Source organism: Rhipicephalus sanguineus, chromosome 5 (assembly GCF_013339695.2).
Source record: "Rhipicephalus sanguineus isolate Rsan-2018 chromosome 5, BIME_Rsan_1.4, whole genome shotgun sequence".
NCBI classification, from domain to species: Eukaryota; Metazoa; Arthropoda; class Arachnida; order Ixodida; family Ixodidae; genus Rhipicephalus; species Rhipicephalus sanguineus.
Window position 1 is genome coordinate 35,920,840 of NC_051180.1, and position 22,275 is coordinate 35,943,114.

The following is a 22,275-nucleotide window of genomic DNA, read 5'->3' on the forward strand; positions in this document are numbered from 1 at the left end:
ACTGCGTACGGTGAAGAAAACGCAACCACGCAACTACGAGCAGATGAGCTGTCAGTGAGACCGGAAGTGCTAATATTAATGTTTGTTTGGTGTTTTAACGGCATAACACAATATAAACATACATATTATCTACTTATTGAACTCAAAATCAACAACGAAGGTAATAATGAGGATGTTATCGTGATTATAACATCAGCCAATGGTGGAACTGCCGACAATCGCGTCATATATTGCGGACTAATACATCATGTTGAGAGAAGAGGGAGCGATTTTCAGCTGACTTTGAGTATTTATTGTAAGTTCCAGGCCGCTCGCTTCGCTATAATATTTGTCTCGCATGTTCTCGGGAGCCTCGACTACCGATTGGCAGCGCTTTTTGACCCTGCTCAAAAAGTGTTGCAGGGCCCCTTTAAAGGGGTACTGGCACATATTTTTGAAGCTGAGTTTACTCCGCCATACAAATCTCCTGAATACAGAGATGACTCTGAGCACGTGTGAAGCTCACTCAATGCTGAGATGTTTTATGTTGACATTGAAGTCTATTTTCTCATGGAGCATCTGTTGACATTGACACTACCGTGACGTTGGGCTACAGTATCAATTCTGGTGAGATCTCACACACCAGTATGGCTAGTTGTGATGACGTCAGGTACCAAAACATTCAAAATTGCCACTTGTGCATCACCAACGGATCCACAGTGTGGAGTGGTTATGGAAACGTCACTACTATATCTTGCACGAGCATGGGATAAGAGAACTTGATTAGAAGGGGCTACTAGTTGTCACGGGTCACAACAAATCTGGTTCATTGACTACACGTGCACACATGCCGTATATTTACGAGTACAAGTATGATCGGTGACATCTAAAAACTTTACTGACATTTCATTCAGAGCTGTTCATGATGTTGCTGTGGACCTGAGAAACAATAAATGAAAATGTACACCAGCTTTCTTTTGTCACATACTAATTTTCCATGTTTTCTGGGAATATCAGACGATAACGAATATTTTCAGTGACCCCGCAAGATTCGTAGCATCGAGGTTTTACTCTAGTATGGCTAGTTGTGATGACATCAGGTACCACAACGTACAATATGGCCACTAGAGTGTCACCAAAAACATTCAAAATGGCCGCTTATGTGTCACCAGAGCCACGCTGCGATGTGGGTGTGGAAATGTCACAATCTTGGTATGAGGATATATTGAGCCGTGACATCAGGGTACAGTAGGAACCGAAGCTAGCTTTTAAAAACATGTAGTTGATTTTTCAGGGTGCACTCACGTTCACCGGTACATTTTAAAGGTTTTGAGGTATTGGCCTTTCATTTGACATTAAAAAACTGAAAATTTTCGTGTCAGTACCCCTTTGAGACCTGTTTCTTTAATGGATTTCCTCTCCTGCACTCTTATGCTGTCATATTTCCCAGGGCCTTTGCTTTACTTTGTTCAATGCCTCATTGGGCACTCTGCAAGTTTTGGCCATTTTCTTTGCTTAATTCCATTTCTACATTTGACTACTGCTCCATGCAAAGCCCCCCCCCCCCCTTACTGTTAAATAAAGAAAGGTTCAGTGACCTTATTAAACAATTGCAGCTTCATTTACTGTTTTCCTTCGCAGCCAGCTCTGTTCTTGTGCTTTTTATAGTAGAACAGTGGTTAAAAACATTTTTATCTAAAGATGTATTGCTGCTTTGTAGTGTACTAATTCAGTTTTTCTCTGTAATAACTCTCTGTAATAACTCAGTTTTTCCTGTAATAAAGCCTTCCTCACTGAATGCTTTCTTCCAGAACCGAATGGAGGAGAGCAAAGCTTTGTTCAAGACCATCATCACATATCCCTGGTTTCAAAACTCGTCTGTTATTCTATTTCTAAACAAGAAGGACTTACTAGAAGAAAAAATTATGTATTCTCATTTAGTGGACTATTTTCCGGAATATGATGGTGAGTTTATGGTCTCATCTCTTCTCTGTTGATAAAGCATCTTGGTCTCTACTCAGTGCAATGAGTGAAAAAAAAAAGCACCCAGGGGAAGTTTTGCTCGTAGTGCCTTTGGGAGAAGGAATCTGGCCATTTTAGTCTGCTGCGTGGCAATGGTGGGCAGTTTAGTTAAACCTTGATGTTAAGAAATTCTCAGTGTAATGAAGTATTTTACTTATATCACTTCATCGAAACATGTTTACTAGGCTTGTGCGAATAGTAAATTTTAGGTTCGAAGCGAATAGTGATTTTGGTCGAATAATTTCGAATCGAATTCGAATAGTATATATCACATATTATAAAGAAAAGCGAGCATACCGTATAAACGCATGTAAGGGCCGCACTTTTTTTTTTCAAGAAATGAGGGCCAATTTTCAGGGTGCGGCCCATACACGCGACATTTTTTTTTTTTTAAGTAAAAACGCACCAGTTGGCGAACGAAGAGCGTTTATTGCAGTATACGACATTTCTTGCGACATACGTGCTCAATCGTCGTCACTTGGCGAGTCCTCAGACTTGAAGTCCGAGATGAGATGGTGTGCTGCGAAGCGCCGTCACCCCACAAACAGTCATCTTCCGTGCCATCCAAGCTGTTAGATATCCCGGCGACTTTAAAACTTCGGGACACAATGTCCGTCGACACCGAGCTCCACGCAGATAGGATCCACCCAAGTACAGTCGCCAAGGCTAGTCCCTTCACACGCAGCATGTCCGTTGTGAGTGCAAGACCATCATTCCGCACTTCAGTCACATAGCGGAGCAAGTCTTCCAAATCGGGAAACTTGCACTGCTCTCCTCGGAAAACGCGCTTAGTGCTGTTGGTGTTTCGCAAGGCTTCTTTTTGAGCACACCAACGTCGAACACACTTCTCGTCAACGTCGAATTTTCTGCCGGCGGCACGTTTCCCATGCTCGAGAGCATACTCGATCACCTTCAACTTATAGCCAGCAGTGTAGCTATTCAGGTACTTGCCCATCTTGCCAAAACGTGAACGCCGTGTAGAAAACAAGCTAGCACGAAGGTCATCGAACAGTGCAGAAAACTACAGCAAATGGCTGGCTGAACTGCACAAACCGAACAACGCGAACGCCATGCCAAAGTTGGTGATGCTAATGCCGATATGGATAGCGCCGATAGCGCGTTTGTATAGAGATGTGAGAAGCTAAAGATATAATCCTGCTTTAACCCTTAGTTGGCGAGTCTATGAATGCTAATAAAAAAGTTAAAATTTTTAGCCCGCTTCACGAACACCTTAACACGAATAAAATCCAAAATATATATTGTATTTACCCGCATAATTTGCGCACCCCTAATATTTAGCCAGCTTTGCTAAAAAAAAATATTTACTCGCATATTTTGCGCTCCCCGCCCCGCTCGAGCCAGCTCGCCGGCGCGCGCGCACGGGGAAACTTTGGACGGCCGCGCCCCCGCGGCCCTCACCGAGCAGGCGAGCGCAGTCATACACAAGACAGGCTGCGAGTGCGAAGTCCCTTCTTTCGATTACTTCGTTCTATTCTCCGGAAACCGCCGAGACCGTACCAACCATACCCGAACACCCAAACCTGTTCACGGGTTGTCGGAACTGTTCGAGCGTTCTCCTGCCGTGAGAATGCATGCACGCGACACGGCACGGACTACTTTCTGCATCGGAGGCGTGCGAGGGCCAGTCACGCCAACATTTTTCCCCTCGCTGACCCTCCTCCTCTGCGTCCCCGCTGCGACGCAGCCTTCGTTGATTTCGGAAGTTTAAATTTCGCGATCAGCCAGTTGCGTTTTCACTGTTCTCTTGCGCTGGGCTACAATAACTATTCGGCAAAATTCAAGCTCACTGTTATAGGATTTGCCTAAGGAAATGGGAACCGTGCCGCAGAAGAGTTCGCTTTTTAATACAAGACCGGGAAGGAGACCGTTCCGAGGACCGAAGCATGGAAAGTTTCCTGCCGTTGAAGAATACCTTTTCAAGTATGTGCGAGAGCTTAGGCCCACCAATATCGCCGTGCCGTGGCACCTCGTTACTCCCAGCATTGTCGCGAAGAGCTTCAAGAAGACGCCTCAACGCACTCGACGGAACCAAGGACGACGCGCTTTTGGGAGGGCGGTGACAGCGGCCGCGGCGATGATTCTCAGTCGGACTTCTCAACCAGTGATTCTGACTAGACCGTGCATGACCGAATCTGGCTAGTTAAAGTACGTGCTAATTCTGTTAAAAACCCTTCGCTTGCGCTATAATTTATTTTTTTCTTTAATGTATTATATCACGCGTGTTAGGACTGTATATTGTGCGTTATTTCAGATGTGCTCGCTAAATCTCCGCGTAATTTGCGCACCCCCTTTTCGGAGCTTCAAATTCGCGAAAAAAAGTGCGCAAATTATGCGAGTAAATACGGTATATACATACTCTGGTGACGATGATGATTGCATTTCCTTGCGCCATCTATCGACTACGCCTAAAAGCTTACGCGCGCGCGCGCATTTTGAATACGTATTGGTTGAGGAGAGCGTGGGTGCGGCCCTTATGCGGATTTTTTTTTTTTTTTTAGAATATGCACTTCAAAAAGACGGGGTGTGGCCCTTACACGCGTTTATACGGTATTTGTCATGACCCAACCAACCTGTACAGCGATTTTTTTTAATAATGTAACAAGGCATGTGCAAATGTCATTCTTTTTGGTTCAAAGGAAGTGGAAGCAACTTTGAATAGTAGCAGGATTTGTCTTTCGGTAGAATGCAAGTGATAACCTGTAAAATATGTTACATTTTAAAATTTACTACACTTGGAGCGTATAAGCCGGTATAACAAGTTTTTAGACTTAAAAAATGATGAATCGATGTGAGGGTAATATGTTCATTTAACCTTGAAGTGGGGCTTCGCGGCAGTGCGGAACTTTCCTGGAAAGGTGTATTCACGGTATAGCACCCCTCCACTGCAGTGAAACCACCTTTGCAGGAGATTACAAACGAAGAGTGCGGATTTTTCCTCGAAAGGTGTATTCACGGTACAGCACCGCTACACTGCAGTAAAACCACCTTTACAGGGGGTTACAAGCGGACAAATATACACGTATTCGTTCATTTCGAATACTTCGAAATTTTCAATAATTTAAATTCGAATCGAAGCGAATTCGAATACTGTATTATTCGTTCGAATATTCGAAGTGCTCGAATATTCGCACAAGCCTAATGTTTACCAGTAGTTTAATGTAACCAAGTTTCACTGCTACCACTACAAAAGGCCGAGACAATTAAATTGAGGCTTCTGCTGGTGCCAGTGGTCAATTGTCTGCAGTTTCTGCAATCACGTTTTTAATGTCACGCGTTGTGCTAGAGTCTGCTACAGAGCTGCCATAAAGTGGAGTGGCATTTTCTGCAGAAGGGGCTGGGTTACCCAAATGCTCCCCTCCTTGCCTCTGGAGCAGCGAAGAGGGAGAGCGAGTGGTCACAATAGTGCATCACATTGCGCACAGCTTAATTCTGTATTCTGTGCCATGCGTATGATGTGTTGGTGCTTGGTTTCGTGTTTGTTGTTTGTGTGTAGCAAGTGGCAAAAGCCCTACAAGCAGCAGTTTTTATGTGGAGCAACCTATCATTTAACTTGCAAGCAATCTCGATCATTTGATCTTTCTGGCAATGCTAGTCGTGGTGGTATAGTTGTGGTGCTCGACTGCTGACCTGAATTCGAATCCCGGTGGTGGCCTCCGCATTTCAAATAGAGGCGAAATGCTAAAGGCCTGTGTACTTAGATTTAGGTCCAAGTTAAGATACCTATGTGGTTGAAATTTCCGGAGCCCTCCACTACGGCGTCTGTCATAACCATGTCATGGTTTTGGGACTTTAAAAAAAACCTACAATTATTATTATTAAGGCTAGTACCTTGGAGGTGATTTCGATAGGCGTTAAAAAGATGTCGCCAGTTGTTTTGGGATATCGCTTGCGAGAAACATGCCACCTGCTTCTGCGTGGCACCAAATCAATTTATGTGCACCGACCCACATTTTCAGCTTAAGATTGTTTAATCAATGATTTAACACTTACTGATGCTTTGCTTGCACTTAGTGCTATTTCTGGTTTTCATTGTGCTTTGTTGCTGAAAAGCAGCCAACATATCTCCGCTAGCTTGTTTCTCTGATGCGAAAATGTGCACATGACAGCGTCACTCAAATATGCAACCGGGAGTCTCTTGCTAAGAACTAAATTATTGGTAAGCATCCAAACAAACTTTTATGGTTGTTACAGTAAAATTTCAGGTCAGGTAAGCTATAGTCGGATACAACTTAAAAAGTCGGGAGAGGACCCGCCCAGACGACCGAAGCGTGGCAGCCGATCGCCTCCGCGACTAAAAACATAGTCACGCTCATCATGCACGCGCCGATGCTCTCGGAAGGCGGAGCCACTGGCCGTCCCGCTCATGATGTCAGTCCCAAGTGCGCGCCCATTGGTGCAGGCTTGTGTTCATCCGCCTTTGAGGAGGAAATGCCACCAACTTCTAAAGTTGTATCTGACTATAGTCGCGTATGTTTTTGTGGCTTCTTGGGCTGTGATGCTTTCGTTGTGTGTTTGCATTTGCAGAGGGCTCTGCCCATTGCACCACCTCTCCTCATTGGTGCCTGCATTTCTCACGTTATTTACATTCAGCGTTGTTCAGGTAGCACAGGAAGGTCATTGGGTAAAGAAATACGAGATTGAAAGTCCGTTTAAGCTAATTGGCAAGAACTTATAGGTTGTGAATGTCTCTCTCTCTCTCTCTCTCTCTCTCTCTCTCTCTCTCTCTCTCTGTGTGTGTGTGTGTGTGTGTGTGTGTGTGTGTGTGTGTGTGTGTGTGTGTGTGTGTGTGTGTGTGTGTGTGTGTGTAAGATTTGATCTCCTCACTTTTCTAGTAATTTTTACCTTCCTGCATTTGATGAGCCCTGAAGCACATAGCAGAGCATTAGTGCTCATGAAGCCATTCTGTGGTAGTTTCCTTGTTGAATACTTTTAGAACCTGATAATTGTTTACTTCAGAAAACGACGAAAGAGTTGCCTTCATGTTTTGGCAGTGGTTTCTTGCTGGTTCATTAGTGTTTCACTGCGGGATGGGCTGGGAATTTATTTTGCATGTGTACATTTAAGGAATGCAGAAACATACTGTTCAAGATGTATAAAAAAATTGCACGAATTATGATGGCTGTGGGCGTTCGGGTGTAGGTTGTATGATAAAGAAATTACGTTTTAGAACTTTCGAAATGTTTCGACATTGTGCCAGGGATTTAGACATCATCTTTGTTCATTAAAAATTGTGGTATGGTCCATTATGAATGGCTGGTGCAAACCTGCATCAGTGTTGTGCTCCACTTCTGATGTTTGGCCTAATTGTAGCTGTGAAACATTGAATGAATTTCTAAATTGGTGCTTGCTACCAAGAAGTTCAGGAGTGTTTGGTAGAGGTGAGCGTATCTGCGATGGAACTGGAGGACACATAACTGGACAACTCCTAGAGTGCTAAAAAAGCATATAATTGGTTTGAGCCTTTATGAAAAGAGCTGTCTGGTATGTCAGCCAAACAAGCAGAGTCCAGGTATTCCACATGGTTGAGACATTCACCAACAAGCAATGTAACAGACTCAGGAAGGAGATTATAGATGAGAATATTGGTGAAGTCTGCAATGATGGCAGTGGCGGCAATAGTGGGCATCCACCAAGGAATGATCGACTCTCATCCTCGCCCACAATGCGCTCGGGAGTGGTGGTTGAAACAAGTTGTTGAAGGGTCAAGAAAGGCGGCTGGGGTCGCCTGCGCATATATATGTGCAAGATGTGCGGCAACCAGAGGGATGGGAATAGCTTGGATGACCTCATCAGCAATGAGAGTGCAGAGTTGCAGGGAGTACAGTATAGACCGCTTATAACGTAAGTCGCCGGAGTCGCGAATATCCGCACTATAAGCGGTACCGCACTATAACCAAAACAACCTTCTTCAAAGGCTGCACTTGCGCAAAACGTGTTGAGCATGTAGCCTCGCGTGTCCGATAATCGACATATGCGATTTGGGGCGCTTACAACCACTTCAATCTCCGAATGTTCAAAAATTAACCGCCAAAGACCCGCATTGCCAACGAAATGAACACGGGGGAAAAAAGCGAACAAAACAAAGCGCCATCGCGGAAATTCGCCGACTACGTTTCAGGCCACCTCGAGGTATGCTCATTACACAGAAACCATGTCGAATCGCGACCGAAATTTCACGTGCTGAGCGGTACCGATCGTTCGATTTCACGGGCGCGCAAGCGATGTCCAAGACATTGCAGTCGAATCCGGAACCACCATTCGAGAGTTGCATGTGCCAACCACGCCCTCGTTTTCATTAACGATATGATTCCCATCCCTTCAAGTGCAGCCATCGCAAAAAGTTTCGTTGATTCCGCACCAAACCGCAACTTTTATCGCCCGCGACCGCTACCGAAAAGCAACCAACGCTGATTAGGCCTAGCCTGCGGTTCAGCATGTTGTCGCGGGAAGTTTGTCCAAGACAACATGAAGATCGGACGTCGAAAAGATCGCACTCAAGCACTAACCCTAGAACAGCGCGCGTGATACGAAGTTTGTGTTCGCGGCCGGGAGATCAACGGTGACAAAGCCCGCCAAGCTCGTTTAAGTCCGCGCACTGGCAGAAAAGGCGAAAGCTCGCATCATGAAGCCGCAAAACATTTCAATTTGCGGACGAGGTAGCAAACGCGATAACTGTAGCAAGTGTGATAACGACGACGCTTTTCCCGACAGGAAACTTGAGGACGCGATCGTACGTTCCACGCGGAACGCGCTGCCGGCAAGCGGCCGCGGAGCCTTGCCGCCGCCGGTGCAAAGGCTACTCCGTCGCCTAGGTAACCACCATCCTTCCCCACTCAGCGAACCCGCACAGCGCTGCCGCGGTCTTTTTCCTCCCTCCGCCCCTCGTTCGTTCACTGTGCGTGCCCTCGCCCTTCGTAATGACCTCGTCGACCTCGTCGCTCACTCCCCAGCGGCGTACCTCCTTTGAGAACCGCACTCGCTACCGTGTTTGTCAGAAATATATTCCCGCAACCGCATTATAAACGGTATTTCATCTTGGGGGACTGCACAATAAGCGGTATGCGTATACATGCGGTTCTATGGGAGGGTAAACGGGAGTCGAAAAAGACCGCATTATAACCGGTCCTGCACTATATGCGGTTACGTTATAAGTGGTCTGCACTGTATTGGGCAGGTGAGAAGTGGGCTTTTGAGTGAAGGGAACCAAGAAAAGTTGTCTAACAGTCATATCCCATCATTTTGACTCTTGAAGCAATGTGGAGTGATTGGGAATAGTATCAAAACTGGACAACTTGTCGCTTTACGGAGGGTGGCTAATCAGGCCATCTTGTTTGTTCAGCTTATCATAGCTCTGACATAAGGAAATTACTTTGGCAACGGTGAGCACATTTCTGGCAAAGAGCATCTGGAATGCGACATCATTGATGCCTTTAAGAATGTGCTGCATTTCGTCAGGTCCACATGAGGAAGAGTTGACACATTTGCAAAGGTTGACAAAGCCTTCAGTGTAGTAGCTTGTAAAACTTTTTGCCATCTGCAGTGCTCGGGTGTGCAAGCACATTGTAGTAAATAGTTTGTGGGCGGTAGGTCAACCAACCACTTCGGTGAAGGACGTCTTGAGAGTACCATGTCGCGATGTCGCTTTTGTGACCCTAGTACCAGAAGTAGGCAGCACAAGAAAGATAAAATATGATGTTCGTTGACTTAGCGGCTACACTCCACCTGTCAGGCGTGCTCACCTGTTAGTTAAAAACCAGTATTTCATGGTGTTGTCTGTACTGCTGAAGACCTTCACATCACCTTCCTAAGGAACTTCAGTGCAGATGACAGACTGGGGCAAATGCATTAGCGGGTGTCATAATTTGTAGAGGTGTATGGGCTGGAAGCTTCATGGTGCAAGTAACGGAGTACTCCAGCAACCTCCACCAATCAGTGAGAGGTTTAGTGCCGTGTTACCCGACAAGGATGTTGCGAGTGGGCATGGTGAGGCAGTGACCAGTGACCAACAGTACAAGCATTGCACTGGCAATGCTGTTAGATGGAGGCGTGTCTTTTTCTTTAAACTCATAACTGCTTATTACACCATCATTTTGCCAGCTAAGGTTTTATAGCTACTTTTGCAGTTGGGACATGACCAGTTCCTACTGTTGGACAGAAGAGTCGTATGACCACAAACTTGCCTTGTGGCCATCTGCAGCAAGTGTGGTAATGTCTTTAGAATCCTTCATTTTAGTGTTATCGTCGCTATAAACAATATACATTGGTCAAATTTTTTAGAGGGCTGGCTGAAATGGCTTCACTGTTTGCTCAGGTGATTGAGAGGCTGAAATAAGTCTTATTTGGGTAGTGCTTATTGCTGAAATATTTTCTTGGCATCGGCGATAATGTCTCTCAACACTCTGCTGTCCTGCACCGAAGCTGCAAAGTGACCTAGATAACTTGAAGCCCTTTGTCTGTATGCGAAGTGTTTGTAGCACGTCTATTGGTTTTTGCTGTTATGAAGCAAAGCACTTGCATTCAGTCGAGTGTACCTCTCCTAGTGCAGTAGTCTGGTGTGTAGACGAAGTCTCCGTTGGTTCAATACATCTGGCCATGTATGTAATTGCTGATCTGTTTTTCTCAAGAATTGCTTTATTAACCCGGTGACTGTGACAGGTCCGAAACAGGATCATGTGGCTGCAAGGAACTTCATTCTCAAGACTTATTTGGATCAGAATCCTGATAAAAAACGTATGGTTTACTCCCACTTCACATGTGCCACAGGTCAGTTAGGTTCCATGTGGCAGTGTGACAGCACGGCTTGGACAGCAGGCACACAGTGCTTATGCTTTTAGTTGAGAGCTGATCCGCAGCTTTGTAGCCTCTGCTTAGCTGGAAGAAAGCATTGCCATCTAGAAGCAGCAACATATAGAAGATAATGCGCATCTTCTTGTGCTTTTCAAATATTGTGTGTTGGCAGTGTTCCTCCAGAAATCATACGAAGTTGCAAGATAGTAGCAAACAATGCCAAGTTTCGGCGACAAGAGTGCTTCACTTGTAGTTCGTACCAGGCTCCTGTACACTAAGCATTGAGAAAGGGATGTGGGTGCAAAAAACTGACCTGAAAGACTCAACATATCTACTCATGAGAGGAATCATGACATCGGGCAGCCTCCCTCCCTACTTTAACTTGCTGAACAGTAACATAGTGCTTTTGAATTTTGTGAACACCATGCCACACATCGTTTGCCTTGTGGTAGTACGAGTAGGTTGCCAGAGTTGCTGAAGCTTTCCCCAGCATGTGTTACTCACTTTCTGTTTCCCGCATTTGAGGCTCTTCAAAATTTTTTCTGGTGTCTGGGAACGTCTTTACCATTGCGATGACAACACTTGTTCCTTAGTGTTTTGCATGGTTGTCCATGCATTACAGCTTCACTCGGCCTAGCTTAGAAATGACTACTCGTCGTCGTCGTCGTCATGTGTTGGGATGCTTTTCTCATGTCTTTTTATGTATATAAATATGAGGCTGCTGCATGATTGTCAGGTGACATTGCAGAAAGTCTTCTTTTTTGCATTCGTGCCGAAATTGCATAATTTTTGCACTAGGGTTCTTACATAGGCTAGTTGGTTGAACACACAGGATACTGCACTGTGTCCTGTGTGTTCACTGTCCCGTTTTTTTTTTTTTTTTCTGTTCTGCCACAGTGCGTAGTTTTTATTTGCAAAGTTACAAATTTAGGCTGGTTCTGCTATTTCGGGTATGGTTTTTCAAGTTTTACAAAAGGTGAATATTGACCTTGGAGAAGTGGGGGGTGTCATATATTGGGATCCTGCCATATCTTTGGAAATATTGAGGTAGCAGAGGGACACCTTCTTTGGGCAAGTTTATTCGGAGAAGTTTCTGAAGCAGACAAAATTGGTAACAGCATAGACGCAGAAAAATCACTGTAATAATATAAGAATCGGCATATTGCTTGTCTGTTATGTGCTTGAAAGGGAAACATTGCCATCCACCCGTATGAATTTCCCTGGAGCTTTGCCCTACAAATTGGTGTACAAAAATTCTTCCGAACTGATTTGTATTTTCAGTTAGGGGCTTTTCCAAGTCTGATGGTGCCTGCATGATGCATTTGAAGGTTAATAATTGCAATGAGAGTGCATACGTTTATCCCACAAAAGTTACGCTATGTCCCCCGTTTCCAGTATAGCATTCTCGAGATTTTCATCAATATTGATGCTCATAGGTGAGCAGGTGGGCCATTGGCAGGCGGAAAAAAAAGATGTGAGCATCTGGAGGACATGATAGTTTTGCTGTTGCTGCTAGCGTGTCCTTAGTATTGTGCACCAAGTAATAGACATAATTTTCTTGTTTGTACTTGGCAGCTCAGTACAGTGCTGCTAACAGTGACATCAGTGCACCTTGACCTTGATTACATGTGCTGTTGGGCTTGAGTTAAATGCAAATAAGATGCGACAAAGTGGCACAGCTGTTAATTATATTCAAATGGCGATTTGCAGCAAGGTGCTACAAATAGCCTCTTTCTCAAAAAGTATCTGTTGATAAATCACATCAATGTCACAGACTTGGTCAAACTTGCAAATGAAAACACGCTCCCCAGTTAATTGTGTTGTGTTCGCCGTACTGTCCATAACAGTATTACCGTATATACTCGTGAAAGGGCCACACTTTTTTTTCAAAATTTTTGCTTGGTGCGCCCCTTACACTAATCAGGCCGATGACAGCTCACCAAAGGTCTGTACTGTTTCCGCAACAGTAGCAGAGTGCAAGAGAATCGCAAATGAGATGCCAGAAATGTTTTTATTACAATTCCGTTTCACTATCACTGTCCTCGTTCTCGGAAGAGCTCGCCTCAGCGTCGGCGTCCTCCCAGCGACAATCATCCTCAATGCCGTTCATGCAGTTTGAAATTCCAGTCACCTTGAAGCTTTTCATGACTGTTTCAAATTACACGGCATGACAGGCACTCAAAATAATCACGTGGCTTTCGTGCTCGCTTGGAAGCTTTTGACAAAGCGTCGTTCGGCGGCGAATGGAGAGCTGGTTACGGTTCATAAACCGCATAGCCCACCCCCGACTTGCCTTGAATTGTGCCTGGGGTATTTCCATGTGGCAAGCGATGGCCAGGGCTCTCACGCATATCATGTCATTTGAGACGGCTTAGCTGTCCCTTCGAGTGTCGATGACATATTTGACAAATACGCCTTCGAGTTCCGGGTGTTTGCACTTCTTTCCACGAAACGCCTTTCGGCTCCTGTTGGTAGCGGCGAGGGCATTTTTCTGTTTGATCCAGTAACGCATGCGCTTCTCATCGGCGTAATATTTGTGTCCAGCTTCCCACTTGCCGTGCTCCTCGGCATATTCAATCACTTGCAGTTTAAATGCTGCAGTGAACGATCTCAAATGCCGGCACATCGTCCCTCACCTGCTCTGGCTCAAACAGGGCTCACTACTACAGACAAAGTGACACCGACAACACCGATCTGAAGAAATACTGCCACGCTACCCACATGATGCCAACGATGCGCCACACAAAGCAATAATGGCGGTCAGGGGCGGAGGAAGCTGAAAATCTGGCAGCGCCATCTAGCTATAATTGAACTAACTACAGCTTTCTGGCGGGACTTTTCGTTTTTTTTTTTTTTTCGAAGTTTCTCCTTCAAAGTAGGGGTGCGGCCCTTACACGAGTATGTACGCTATTAAGGTCATTGTAATTGTAGCACACGCAGATGCTTTTAAGCATTACTGTACTGCATTAGCGTGCCAATAGCCAGAAACTGTGGGAGCATCAGTAGCTCTATGGATTTCTTGTCCAAGTGTGCCTATTTATTCATTTCATTAAATTAGTTATGTGTGCTTGAGTGCTTGTGTGTGTGTGAAAGTCTGACCTACCTTGTTGCTGTTCACTGTGCTTCAGGACTTAAAATCTGTTCAAGAATAGATGTATGATACTTTATAGCAGCTTGCTGAATTATGCTGACGTTTCTCAGACTTACCATTATTCTTGTGAAAAATAATTTAAACAGTATATTTGTCTCTGGTGTGTCTGTTAATCTAGCAACAGTGACAATAAGGACATCAGTAAAAGCTTTATGCTTTAAAGGGACCGACAACTGCCCAGAACATGAAATGAGATGACTGCACTGATAGAAAGATTGTCTGTCGCATTGACTCAAACCAACCCTGTTTATCTCGTGAGACGCGGATTTATATTTTTATTTCTTCATTGAAAGTCGCGAAAAATGACCTTTGGCGCCTCTGGCGGCAAAATCATACACGGTCCGATGAAGCCGGTCACGTGACCATTGATTGGTGTATGCATTCGATGACTTTTCTGTTAGTACTGAAATATTGTTCATTTCTTTATATTAAAAGATATTACTCCATAAAAATGTACATATAGGCCTGCGTTAGTTGTATGCAACAAAGTGGCGCTGCCTTCGCTTGGCGTAATGATCCCATGCCGCGAAAAGCCATCCATGACACAGGCGCAGGCAACCTTGGTCGCAGGCGCGCACAACGCTGTACAAATACCGAGAAGGTGTATAAAGCCACATCATCTCATTGTAACAGCTTGCTATTTTCAAAAATGGCTGGAAAGCTCAAAATAACGGTGGTTAAGCATAGCTACAGTAACTCCTGCGAAAGCAGAACGACAGCTTTCACAAGGGCTAGCGGCATTGCTATCAATTCTCAGCGTTGCTGGAGCAAGCCTTCATGCGTGTTTGGAGCCTTTCAGATCAAAAAGTACTCCTTTAAAATAACTACGTGCTTTTAGGATAAACCACTGCAGCTACAAACGCTACGAAGGGTAAGCTTCCTGTCGCGCCGTAAAAAACTGCGTCGAGAAAAATCAGTTGTCGGTCCCTTTAAGTAAAAAAAATAAATAAATACACGTAAATAAATCTCCTAACACCACTTACATTCTAGCATACAAGCCAGGAGCGAGTATGCTGGATGTTACCGACAGTGTGTAGAATTTTTCTGCACAGCTGCCGATACTGCATTTGAATTAGTGGTTTCTTTTTCTGTTCCCACTGAAAAGTGGCCCTCGCTTGCTTTCATCTTGAGAACCCCTGCTGTACTGTATGCACACATCATCATAAGCATGAAATGGCAAGCACAATGGCATAGCAGGCCATTTAGTTCTGGGTATGTAGGGAAATTTCTTGAGTTTGTGCAGGTTGGAAGCACGCAGGCGACTAAGCATGTGTTTTCATATACTGACACTGCTTACATCAAGGGGTTGAACCAAACATTGACATTCAGTTTGTACAGTTGCAAGAAGGTGGAGAAATGCCTCCTAGTGGTTTCTAGCAGCTGTCCAAATTGGTAACATCTCAGCACGTGTTATGGTAGTGCTCTAGAAGACCTCACTGCAAAACGCTTAGACTGTGAAGGTGTATTGAAGTCATATCCTTTTGCAGGGTTCCAGTGGCATGTAGTACTCCCTTTTTTTCCACACTTATTAAAAGCCACAGGGGTTCTACCATGACATGGCCCTTGCAGGAACTTCTTTAGCTAAGACATTGCCCTATGGCCTGTGAATTTTCCCTTAAAGGGGCTGTACAAGTGGCTGTGTATTTGCTACAAACTTGGTGCAGTGTGTTGTGCATATTGTGAGACGGCTGTTAGGCCGTCGAAGTGCCCAGAGTTTTTACAGTTGCGATAGCTTTTTCTTTTGCTTTTATTATGCTTTTGGTGGCAATAACGGCCACTCTGAGGCCATTCTTGTGCGCAGAAACTGTTTTGACAAAGAACAAGCAAACATACCTTTCTTTTCACTTGATTAGTTGGCACTATTGTGACATATTGTTGCTGCACATCGTTATCACAGCTGATGGGTGCTTCATGTGCAAATTAAGTTCTGTGTACTAGTAGGCCCTAAGCTTGGCTCTCAGCAGTTTTCAAATCATTACGGGGTTTCATTGTGATACGGTATTTTTCTTTTTCTTTTTTTTTTCTTTTATATTACGAGCCTCCAGTGAGTTTGCTGAAGGCATGTAGCAGTTGGTTGCTTTGGTCAATATTGAGCCAGTAGTGCTCACTTTGTGCAGCTGCCTTGTGCTGATTGTTTGCAATACCATTGCAGACACGTAGTTGCTCCTTGCAGCCACCCTGCTTCCCTGTAATTCATTTACCTGCTGATCTTCATGTAGACACTGCTTTATTTGTTCGCTTTTGTAGGACCAAAGAAAGATGCCATTCATGCTAGGGAGTTCATCCTTAAAATGTTTGTGGACCTCAACCCGGACAGTGAAAAAATCATCTATTCTCATTTCACATGTGCAACAGGTAGGAGCGTGTGGCAGCCTCGTTGGCCGGCGCGTTGCTGCGGCTGTCTGGCGCTGTTACTCTTGCTTTAAAAATTTTTTTTTGGTGGAAGTCCGCATGGGTGGCTCACTGGCCTTCACCATCACTCCCGGAATGCTTTTGTTCACCTGGAGATTCGCGACTTGCTGCAGTGCTGTTGCTAAGCTTGCATTGCCTGGAACCTTTTACGTGTGTCTTGATTCAGTTCCTCACTTCCTTGATATGCCCTATTCTTGACTGTTGTGCCCTTTGACTGCATCCTGTTTCTGGTTTGTACTGTGCAGTGAGTGTTCTACATGTCTCCCCACTTTGTTGGTCCCATCTCGTATCACCTGTGCCTGATGTGTTAATCTTTTTTCTTTCTCCTTTCCTTTCTTCCTTCTTGCATGCCTTGCGGGCGTAAGACACGGAGAACATTCGGATGGTGTTCTGTGCTGTCAAGGACACCATTATGCAGAACAACCTTAAAGAGTTCAACTTTGCCTGATGCTTTCTTTCTCTGCCCTGCATTCCTTTTGAGCCGCATGCCTTTCGTTTGGATGGGTTTGTGCGACTTGCCACTTTTCTTCTTGTTTTTACATTCTGGAGAGTTCTCTCCTAGTTACTCTAATTCATTTTGCTTCACATTCAGCATTCCTGCAAGGTATTGCTTCTGCCCTTGTGCCTGCAGCTTAGTCAACAGTGTTAGAAAATAAATTTTGTGTCCTGGCAGTGGGCCTTGCTGTTATGGATTACGAGAGTGCTTTAGTACTAACAGTAAAGTGTCAATCATGCATTTATCTTTTAAATGGGTGTAAAGGCTAGCAATATCTCAGGCACAAGCTTGTTTTTTGCTGGAATGCTGAATGAGGTCTGTTGTCAGCTGCGAATGGTTTTAACTAAAGTGAGCAGACTAATTTGTTGTGCACTTAAATGGTTCATTTGGAATAAGTAATTTTCTTCATTACATCTAAACAAAAATATACTTGCGTGTAGAATTTCGTATTCGAACTGAGTAAGCAGTGCACTCTGTGGTGACATTGTGTTGTGCTGCCTGCATTGTATGCCATGTTTCTCACCATCTGTCACTAATTATGTTGGTGCAAGTCACACACTACATTGGTGCTATTGTTTTATGTTTTCTAGTGAGGTTGCTGTGCAGTGTCCTTGGTGGGTACCTCGTGGTTCGCGCAGAATTTTTTTTCTTTCTGGCCAGCATGTCATGTTTATTACTTACAGTGTGAAATGCCCCATTTTTAAAGATGTCCATTGGAACTAATGTAGTGAAGTCTATGCTAAAGTATGCCTATACTGATTAACCCTTTCAGACGCCACCTATGAAGAACTGTCTGTAAATGCGTCAAATCGATACAGTGTTATGCCAGGGCACTCAGTACTATATGGCAACAAAAATAATGCCGTAATAAGTTAATTTATGTGTGTTTTAGTAAGCGTTCCTAATTCAGGGGAGCACCAGCTTTGCCAGTTGTGCCAATTTGATACAATTCCTTATTTTTGCACCGAGCTGCGCCAAAACCGTAAAATTTGTTGAAATTGCGCCACGCTGCTCCAAAATGCCCAGCTAGCCTCAAACTTTTCTCACTGTCGCATATTTTGGCAAGAAAGGGAAGCCGCGTTGGCTGCCTGCAGTTTGGGCATCATCATCCAATACAATGCAGATTCACCGACCCTAACCCTAACCCGGGGTGCAACAGCTGCGCCAAGTGGGCCAGTGTGATACAATTCCTCTCTTTTGCACCATGCTGAGCCAAAACCATGAAATTTGTTGAAATTGCTCCATGCTGTGCCAAAATACCCGACCAGACTAAAAAATTTCTCAGTACTGCTAATTTTAGCAAGAAATGGGGAATGTGTTAAGGGGGGACGGGGCTTTGGAAAACCAACTTTCTTATAACTTAAATGATGTTGATGGAAATTGGCACAAATATTCAGCATGTTTCCCTGATGCTTCCAAAAAAGTTTCAGTGATACCTTCAGAACTTTTTATTCAATTAAATTCTTACTTCTCGCATTCCTTTGCACTTTGCGCAATGCCTGGAGAGTTTAAAAAAAGGACTAGAAGGCTAGGTGAATATTTGTTGCATAGCTAAATGCACGCTGAGTGTTGTGACATTCTTGCTTTATTTTTTTGCAACATGATATTCTTGCATTGCAATTCATACCTTCAAATCAGGCACACTCTTGGGGTGAACGAGTAGTCACATCGTAAAATTCAGTGGTTCCACTCCTGCGCCAACTGCGCCAAAGTGCGCCAAATTGTATTTACTGCGCCAACCTGATAATATCGACGAAATTTGCGCCAAACTGCGCCAAAGTCTCGGGTATGGGGGCGTCTATTACCGGCAATCGCACCGCCGGCGCGTCAGAACATGTGCAGCTCGATCTTGGGGCTGCCAATAAAGTCGCAATCATGGACCAAGAATTATTACGCTGAATAAATGGCGCTCGCGCGTGCGTTCCGAGTAAGCCACGATGCCATGCACGGTGCCGATGCTGCTTCTGTTCTGCAAGTCGGCTCGACAGCAAAACGCGCTCTCCGCAGAGGCTCGTGACGTCTAGGCCTATCGGTAGCGAGAAAGTGCGACGGCGATTGATCGGCGGACGTCGTCTGTTCCAGAAACGCTGCTGATAGCTCGTTTCAAGCGTCGCACGGCACGTAAGGAAAGCAATGTTCATTAATAACTACATGAGTGCCGCTAAAATGTCTTTCACTTCTGTTTCCGGACATCGCGGAATGAAATCTGGGATCGCTCGCAGTAGATATATGGGACAATATCGAATGTTCCTTGCTTCGCGTTTATGGAAAGAGCACACGAACGGTGGAAACGCGTTGACACTTTTCCTCAGATATACTTTATCCATGGATCTTCATCCAGAACCGCTTTTTCGTAATTCCTTCCGCCAGCATGTCCGAGTTTGTAATCACTCTGCGGTAAATACCCCCTAAAAGGCCCTGCCCTTTCGAGCTCACGTGCTAGGGTTCCAATTCGAATTTTTTGCTTGCTTTTTTAAAAATGTCATCTCATTAGTAAAATCATATCTCCTGGTCGAGCAGCCGCAAATGCGCAGCTGTCAGTAGCGGGCCCGTCGCTGACGGCCCACAGTGAAGCGGCTACGCCATGTTACACGTCCGCCCCTCGCTTTCGGGGGTCAATAGCTAACGGTTAAAAAAATGCCCCCACCTCCCCGAAGGGAATCGTGAGGAAATGCGAATGCATTTCTTGCGCCGAGAGTACATGGCGTAGTAATTTTAATGGCGTGAAGCTGGACACATCGACGCGCTCAAGTGTCTCCCTTTAGGGCGCCTCTTTCAACGAACGCTTCCTACGTGCATTCGTAATCACCTCAGAGATGTTGCCACCGCCTTCAATGCAGCACAAACGCGTTTAGAACGCGCTGTTTTCAGGCTGTGCCAAGGCAGCACAAACGCTACAATCGCGTTTCAAACGCACTGCATTGAGGCAGTGGCGCAGGGAGGAGAGAGAGCGAACGGCGAGAGAAGGAGCGGCGAAGCACTGCACCTACCCTCTCCTACACTCTCTCGCACCACATGCTCCGGTTGCTAGGGGCGAGGATAAGCGCGTGCGCCCGCATCTGTTGCTATGGGAGAGGGAGTGAGAGCGGAGAGATAAGACCTGCCGGCGCGCGGACAACGCCGGATGCCTCACATAGCCCGACTAAGAAATGCATTCGCATTTAAAAAACTAAGTTTCGCTTAAGAGCGAAGCAATGAATGCGATACCAAAAAAATGTATTGTGAAACGAAGTAAGACTAGCAGCTAACTCTTTGGATCCGATCTCGCGTAACTCAACAAACGCTGGTTTAAGGGAATATGGCCCCTCCAGGAACCGAAGCGTTTTCTTGCTCTGAGTTCTCTAAACGCGAAGTAAGCGTTGAGAGCACAGCAAGATTACGAGCCGTCTCCTGATGCCTCGAGATAGCGCGCGCGCAAGCGACTGCGCCCTTGGAACGATGCGCCCCCCCCCTTCCGCTCCCCTGGCATCCCTTCATGCTCCTTACGAAAGACAGGCGGGGCGTTTCCTCTCTGTTTGATGAGCAATCGACGACAGGCCCGCACGCGGGAAGATGTTATGCGCTGTCCGTGCGGCGGAGACAGACGGCCGGCTAGTTTAATCTCCGCTTCAGCCGCGTTCGTCGCCAGCGCTTGCGAGCTTTTACCCGCGGCTAGAATGCGCGTGGTGATGTTATTAATTTGGACATTATACGGAAAATTACGGCAACGGCGACGGCAAAAATCCGCCGAGAGTGTCCATATAATTGCTATCGCAAGGGTCAATGTACGGGTCAGATTTTGCGCCCCCCCTCTTAGGTGATTAGGGGGGGGGGCAGGGCGGCCGCCGCCCCCCTGCCCCCCCCCCCCTGTGCGCACGCCTATGCTCCTGAGATCATCTTTTCCATGAGATTTGCAATGAATCGAAACATTTCTAGCCTTCATAAGAGCCCCATAATAATACTCAGGTGCTTGAATGTTAATGCAATATGCTTCTGTATTGCACTCCAGGATATAAAATTCGCTGCTCCAAAGTGCTCCCAGATGCAAAATTATCTGCTCCAAAGTGGTCCAAGATGAAAATTTTGCTGCTCCAAAGTGCTCCAAAACGGAAATTTTGCTGCTCCAAAAAGTGCTCCAAATCAGAAGTCCTCGGTAGCATCACTGAAAATTACAAAGCGTCAAAGTGAGAAAGCAAGAATGTCACGACATGCATTGCAGTCTAAGAAACATGACAAAAGAAACGGAGCCAAAATAGGCCAAACGGTTACGAAGAAAATGGCTGCGCAAACTTGGCAGACGGGCAAAAAGACACTTTTGAGAAAACGGCTCTCGAAGTTTCACCTTGCATCCAGTGATCTAGAATGCACCAGGATCATAGTTTTTGGTGTCCTTAGTGATGCGAGGTCTCTTGGGCATTTGGTGCTTGCTTTGGTGCACTTTTGGTGCCTTTTTTGCCCGTATGGTATCCTTCTCTGCAGCTCTGAATGGAATGTTTTCCAGGCTTCGGGCCAAGTGATGCCCAGAACTCTCTATAAGCATAGAGAGTGCCAGTATTATACTTGCAGACTGCCTCATTGACAGCTGTTCCGGCGGAAATCAGTGAAGCGTTTAGCTCTTCTGGTGGAATTGACCAAACTACTGAATGAAGACTCTCGGCCGCATTTTGAAGTTTTTTTTGTTTGTTTTGGCAACAGCAGAGCAGCTGAGGGTGGTCAGGTTTTAGTAGACTGGCAGCAATGCAGTGCTGCCAATTTATACGTGTGTGGTGGTGGAGCCTTGCCTTCAGCTTCTGCAAGCACGGTACTTGCACCAGCTTAGAAACACAATTGGGCAGAATTCATGGTTCCGCTCTTCATCTCGGTGACATGATAGAACGTACGTTGCCATTATGGCCTTTGTCATGTCATTAACGTCAACGTTGACACGGATAGCCATACCATAATAACTAGTCAGTCTTTTAATCAGGTCTTGAGTCAGGCCGCCCCATTTTCCGAGTGGTTGGTCTTTTTTACTTCTTGATACAGGTGTTGGCAGAGCTGTACCCATCCTCTTTTTGACATGATTTATACAGTCTTCTTTAGCCAATGAAATAAATCCGTATGTTTTTTTCTTCAGAAAGAGTGAGGGAAGTATCACTGTCTCCATCACAAATAATGGATGTGTGCCGGAGGTAATTTTTTCCAGTGACCTTCTGAATAAAATTAAGGTGGGGGACGTAGCATTCAGTACCAACTTTCTTATTCCTTCATAGGTTTTGATGAAAATTGGCACACTTATTGCAAACATTTCTGGGATCAAATACATGAGCAGTTTATTCAATAACGCGAGTTGGTCAGATATAAATTCAACTCCCTGCTTCACACACGCCACGCTCATTTGCAAACCTCGCCTGTGATGCGTTTCATCATCCACTCGTTTGCGGAAACT

General features: G+C 45.3%; 1 protein-coding gene across 4 annotated transcripts in view; it reads left to right on the forward strand.

Moving 5' to 3' along the window:
* The window catches only part of LOC119393505 (guanine nucleotide-binding protein G(q) subunit alpha), a 66,139-nt gene that overhangs the window by 25,889 nt on the left and 17,975 nt on the right, over positions 1–22,275 (forward strand). For 2 of the 4 annotated variants that reach the window (XM_037660565.2, XM_049416264.1), the window contains 2 exons: positions 1,791–1,944; positions 16,208–16,315. In XM_037660565.2, the coding sequence (XP_037516493.1) occupies positions 1,791–1,944; positions 16,208–16,315 (262 nt within the window). Of the gene's footprint in view, positions 1–1,790; positions 1,945–10,677; positions 10,786–16,207; positions 16,316–16,737; positions 16,867–22,275 lie in introns of those variants that run through there. The other 2 variants (XM_049416263.1, XM_049416265.1) reach the window with 2 other exon arrangements.